The following is a 4,889-nucleotide window of genomic DNA, read 5'->3' as shown; positions in this document are numbered from 1 at the left end:
AATCGTGTAGGGAGTGGGGGGTAGGAGTAAGGTCAGTGGGCTGGTGGGTCCCCCAAGGGTCATTGTGATATGTACTCTTTTTTTTTTTTTTTTTTGAGACAGGGTTTCTCTGTAGCTTTGGAGCCTGTCCTGGAACTAGCTCTTATAGACCAGGCTGGCCTCGAACTCACAGAGATCTGCCTGCTTCTGCCTCCTGAGTGCTGGGATTAAAGGCGTGCACCACTGCTACCCTGCTTTTGTTTTGGGGTGGGGTATAGTCTTTGGGAATGCTACTGGCATTTGTTCAGTTTGAGTGGGATGCTAGACTCCCTAAAGGACTTAAAACCTTTACCATGAAGTTTCCAAGACATCACTGTGCATATAAAATCCTGTTAGCGCCTATTAAAAATGGAGTTAGCTGCCATTGGAAATTGACTCGTGAGGTTCAGGCTGATATGGAACTTGCTTTCCACTTACATCTGCCTTCAGTGTTGGGATACAGTCATGCACCACCACACCTAGCTGATTCTAAAGTTATTTTTTAAGTGCAAATGAGACATTTTTGTGCATTTTGGAAAAATCAACCTGAGGATTCAACCCACAAAGAATTAAATGCAACAAAGGGATGCTGGGAGTGGGAGTAAGTCTTCCTCAGTACCAAATGGTCAGCTCTGGAAGTATGAGTAACATACAGACTGAGTAGGTTATAGTTAGTAATACATATGTGTATGTACATATATCCATGTAGTAACAGTGAAAAAAGGGACAGGAATTTGAAAAATGAGATGGAGGGGTATATGGGACGGTTTCAAGGGAGGAAAGGGAAGGCAGAAATAATAATCTCTAAAAAAAAACCTCAATTTTTATGGAATTATACTTTCATGTAAAGTAAATGTATACTTTGTTCAATGTTTCACCAAAAGTTTGCTCACTATTTTAGGAAATCAGGTTGCCAATGTCAATACTGCTTATGGTGTCTGAATTACCAGTAAATGTCATTGGCTGGCAGGTAGCCATCTCATCCACAGTGACCCTATTTATGGGCATGGGAGGCAGACTGTTCCATTGCCTTCTGGTTTATTTGTGCCCAAGCTTTCACGTTTTGAAATACACATTACTATTAATTACTCTTGCTTTACAGTGAGTGTGTTATATGTAGTGGTCATTGTCCTACGGGATGTGGGCACGTCTTGTTTGGTTGAAGAACGTGTACCTAATAGATGCTGCTGAATGCTGATGGTGAGAGGAGAGTTTGCAAAATCTAATCTTTTGAGGCTATTCTGATAGGTCTCCCCTAACCCTTCATTTCAGAGCCTGGTAGAAGCAGGGGCATGGGTGAAAATTCTTGAGGGAGGCGTCCAGAACTCAGCTGCTAGGTTAATGGCTGATGAAACTTGCTCAAGAGCTGGGCAAAGGTGAAAGAGCCCTGTCCTGCTCCCAAGCCCTTATTTCTCTCTCTCCGCTTCGTTGACACTCCCACCCCCTCCCTGCGACAGTCAGTGCACTCCACCCACACTCTGACCTCTTTCTTTACTCAACTATCCTGAGCAACCAAGACACAATCCAGCCAGGCAGCATGAGCCGATCACCTCTCCATCCCGTTCCACTCCTAGCTGTGGGCTCACAGGATGCCCCTGCTCCCGTGCAACCACTGCTGCCCCCTCTCCAGAATCCCTCCTCCCACTCATGGGCCTCTCGGTGTGGGCCTTCCACCTGGGTCCTCAGCTGTCTTCTGGCTCTACAGGTAGGAGGTAGAGGTGCAGAAGTTGGTTGAAATTGGTATTTGGAGGGAGTCAATGAGTCACGAGAAACCTACAGATGGGTATTTCTGAAGCCTGCCCCTCTGCACTCCTCTCTCCAGCATTTCCTGGTTCTGGCATCTCTGCTCTCTGCCTCCCACCTGCTGCTGCTTCACAGCCTTCCCCCAGGGGGGCTCTCATACTCACCTGCTCAGCTTCTGGCTTCCAGTTTCTTTTCCTGTGGTGTGTCTACAGTCCTGCAAACTTGGATGGGCAGCAGGTGAGGGGAACTCCTTTGAGAAAGGGAAGAGACAAGGGAACCCTGTTGACTGCCACGTTTCCAAACCTGCTGGGGCTGCCCTTCCTACAGGCTGCCTCTAGTCCAGGCTCCATCCTTAGAGTTCCTTATCCCTGCACTGGTGCTGACAAACCAGAAGCCATCTCTGACTACCAAGACCCCTGGAAACGGTGAGTATAGAGTAAAGACAGGCTAGTGGCAGAAGTATGTGCTAGAGCTTGCCGGGTATTGGAGAGAGAGAGAGAGGTCTTGGGGGTCATACCAGGCATCAGTCCAGGAGAGCGCTGAGTCTCTATTCCATTTATACCTCTCTGTACCCCAAACTTTTAGCCTCCCTCTCACTGCATCTGTGTAGTTTGTCAAGCTGCCATGGCCTGGAGTTCTGGAACACTTCTCTCCGAGAGGTGAGTGCCTGGAAAAAGACAGCAGAAGGACGGGGTGATCCAGCCTGGGGACACTCTTATTTCCATTGCGCAGACACCGATGCCACCGGGAAGGAGCAAGGCAGAAGCCTGTCCTTGGAATTTGTTAGAAATCCCAGGTTGGGGCTGGAGAGATGGCTCAGCAGTTAAGAGCACTGACTGCTCTTCCAGAGGACCCGGGTTCCATTCCCAGCACTCACATGGCGGCTAACAAATGTCTCTAATCCCAGGACCCTCACACAGACATACATGTAGGCAAAATACCAATGCCAATGAAATAAAAGTAAATAAATGATTTAAAAAAAAAGAAATTCCAGACTGAAGTAAACTTGATTGAGTAGAACGTCTTCTACCCATCCTCTCCTCTCCTCTCCTTCATCAGGTGTCAGGGGCAGTGGTGGTATCCGGGCTGCTGCAGGGCACAATAGGACTTCTAGGGTTGCCTGGCCGTGTTTTTCCCTACTGTGGACCACTGGTGCTGGCACCCAGCCTGGTTGTAGCAGGGCTCTCTGCCCACAAGGAGGTGGCCCAGTTCTGTTCCGCTCACTGGGGCCTGGCCTTGCTGTAAGTGAGTCCTGACAGGTGTGGGATGGTACCCAGTGGGTGTGCAGACTTGGGGAGGACAGACAGAGCTTCTGCCTTATTAGATTCCATAGCCACCTGGGCAGGGATAGCAGGTTTTAGATTTGGGATCCAAGCCTTTCCTTTAATTCCCTCGGTCTCTCTGATATTCATAGTCACATGCTATGGTACCTCAGAGTGCCTCCCTACCCCTCCATGAGCAGCGTCCTTCTCTGATACTCTGCTCCCCGGCATTGCCACCCTTCAGGGTTCTGATGCTTCTGGCCCACTGAGCTCCTTCTCTTTCCTAGACTCATCCTGCTCATGGTGATCTGTTCTCAGCACTTGGGCTCCTGCCGGGTACCCCTGTGCTCCTGGAGGCCAGCTTCAACTTCCTCAACTCACATATATATTCCTGTCTTCCGACTCCTTTCGGTACGTGGGGGCTCTGGGCAGATGGAGCGAGAAGGGCCGACTGATGCACATAGCCAGGTGAGGTGGCACACACCGGTGATTCCACACCGGGCAGGGGGAGGCAAAAGGACTTAGGAGTTCAAGTTCTGCTATATAGGAGGTTTCAGCCCAGCCTGAAATACATGGACAATAAACATAAGACATTGCTGCTCTTCTGGAGGACCCCAGTTTGCCTCCCATCACATATGTGGGTGGCTCCAGAAGCCAAGTCCCTTGTATGGTCTTTAAGCCCGCCCCCAAACATAAATAAAATAGTTGAACCAAGCATGTGGTGCACGCCTTTAATTCTAGCACTTGGGAGGCAGAGGCAGGAAGATTTCTGTAAGTTTGAGGCTAGCCTGGTCTACATAGAGAGTTACAGGACAGTCAGGGTTACATAGACCCTATCTCAAAATATAAAATATTATATGTATGTATGTATATATATATAAAATATAAAACCGTCAAAGTGGAAAAAGTGTGTGGGACTGACATGGACCGTTCCTTTGGTCTCCTACTTCTGAGTTTCAGAAGGTTCTGGGGGAGGAGGGGGCTCTTTTCTATCTCAGTGTTGTCCTTCAGGTGCTTACCCCTGTGGCCTGTGTGTGGATCATCTCTGCCCTTCTGGGTCTGAGTGTTATCCCCCTCCAGCTGTCTGATCCCACGGAGGCACCATGGTTTTGGCTGCCTCACCCAGGTAGGTTTTCTCCCATGCTCCCATTCTCTTGATCAAATACAGGTTTCTATTTTTTTGAACTCAACTTAATAGACTTCAGCCAGGTGAAATAGCACACATCTGTAATTCCAATACTTGGGAAGTGGAGGCAGGAGGATCAGGAATTCAAGGTCATCCACAGCTACATATCAAGTTTGAGGCCAACCTGGGCTTCATGAGACCCTGTCTCAAAAAAAAAAAAAAAAGTCACATAGTCACATAAAAGATTTAATGGAACTCACCTCTCACTTCTGAATTAAATCTGTATTTTCTTAAAACACAGGTGGAGAAACTGCCCACTTGAGGAGTTGCCCCCCACTTCACTGCAGGTGTATTATTTGGGTCAGTGTCAGGAGACATTATACCATATATACTTACTCTCCATCCCTCTGCTTACTCTTGAGATCGCTGACCAACTAGCAAGTTTACATTATCAGCCCCCGTGGACATTTCTATTGGTAACTGTAGAGTTATTTCCTTGGAGTCAGCCTATGTGAAACTTTGTCATTCATGTTTATTTGTCATAATGGTAGGGGTCCGTCAATTTAGAACCTCGTGCATACTCGCATACTCAGCAAGGGATTGACACTGAACTCCACATCAGCCCCCTTCATTAACAGCTTAATAATGGCCTGTTGAGTTTTGACCAGGCCCTCAGTACATGGTAGGCATAGTGATGAATACAGGAGTAATAAGGTCTGCTTCATGGAGCTGGCAATATA

The 4,889-nt window shown here is 47.9% G+C and overlaps 1 protein-coding gene across 3 annotated transcripts; it reads left to right on the top strand.

Annotated features, from left to right (window-relative positions):
* Positions 1-61: 61 nt before the first annotated feature.
* LOC126496270 (solute carrier family 23 member 3-like) lies at positions 62-4,857 on the top strand. Of its 3 annotated transcripts, none has more exons than XM_050133801.1 (8): positions 69-1,723; positions 1,841-1,998; positions 2,089-2,186; positions 2,347-2,420; positions 2,821-3,002; positions 3,311-3,491; positions 4,035-4,149; positions 4,451-4,848. In XM_050133801.1, the coding sequence occupies exons 1-8, from the start codon at positions 1,556-1,558 to the stop codon at positions 4,585-4,587; spliced, it is 1,113 nt and encodes a 370-aa protein (XP_049989758.1). In that variant the 5' UTR covers positions 69-1,555; the 3' UTR covers positions 4,588-4,848. The 3 variants fall into 3 exon arrangements, with proteins under 3 accessions (XP_049989760.1, XP_049989758.1, XP_049989759.1); XM_050133802.1 differs by having other exon boundaries at positions 70-1,723; positions 3,311-3,434; positions 4,451-4,846; XM_050133803.1 differs by lacking the exon at positions 1,841-1,998 and having other exon boundaries at positions 62-1,723; positions 4,451-4,857.
* The last annotated feature ends 32 nt before the right edge of the window (positions 4,858-4,889 follow it).

Source organism: Alexandromys fortis, unplaced genomic scaffold (genome assembly GCF_014885135.2).
Source record: "Alexandromys fortis isolate MF-2015 unplaced genomic scaffold, M_Fortis_MF-2015_v1.1 scaffold_2268, whole genome shotgun sequence".
In the NCBI taxonomy this organism is placed as follows: Eukaryota; Metazoa; Chordata; class Mammalia; order Rodentia; family Cricetidae; genus Alexandromys; species Alexandromys fortis.
The sequence above is the reverse complement of the archived record's forward strand: the minus strand, read 5'-3'. Positions and strand labels throughout refer to the sequence as shown.

Bases quoted from the DNA above. Each gene is read 5' to 3' on its own strand.
- LOC126496270 (XM_050133801.1), top strand. From the start codon at position 1,556: ATGAGCCGATCACCTCTCCATCCCGTTCCACTCCTAGCTGTGGGCTCA. The intron at 1,999-2,088 runs GTGAGGGGAACT...CCCTTCCTACAG, and splicing joins CAAACTTGGATGGGCAGCAG to GCTGCCTCTAGTCCAGGCTC. The intron at 4,150-4,450 runs GTAGGTTTTCTC...CTTAAAACACAG, and splicing joins GTTTTGGCTGCCTCACCCAG to GTGGAGAAACTGCCCACTTG.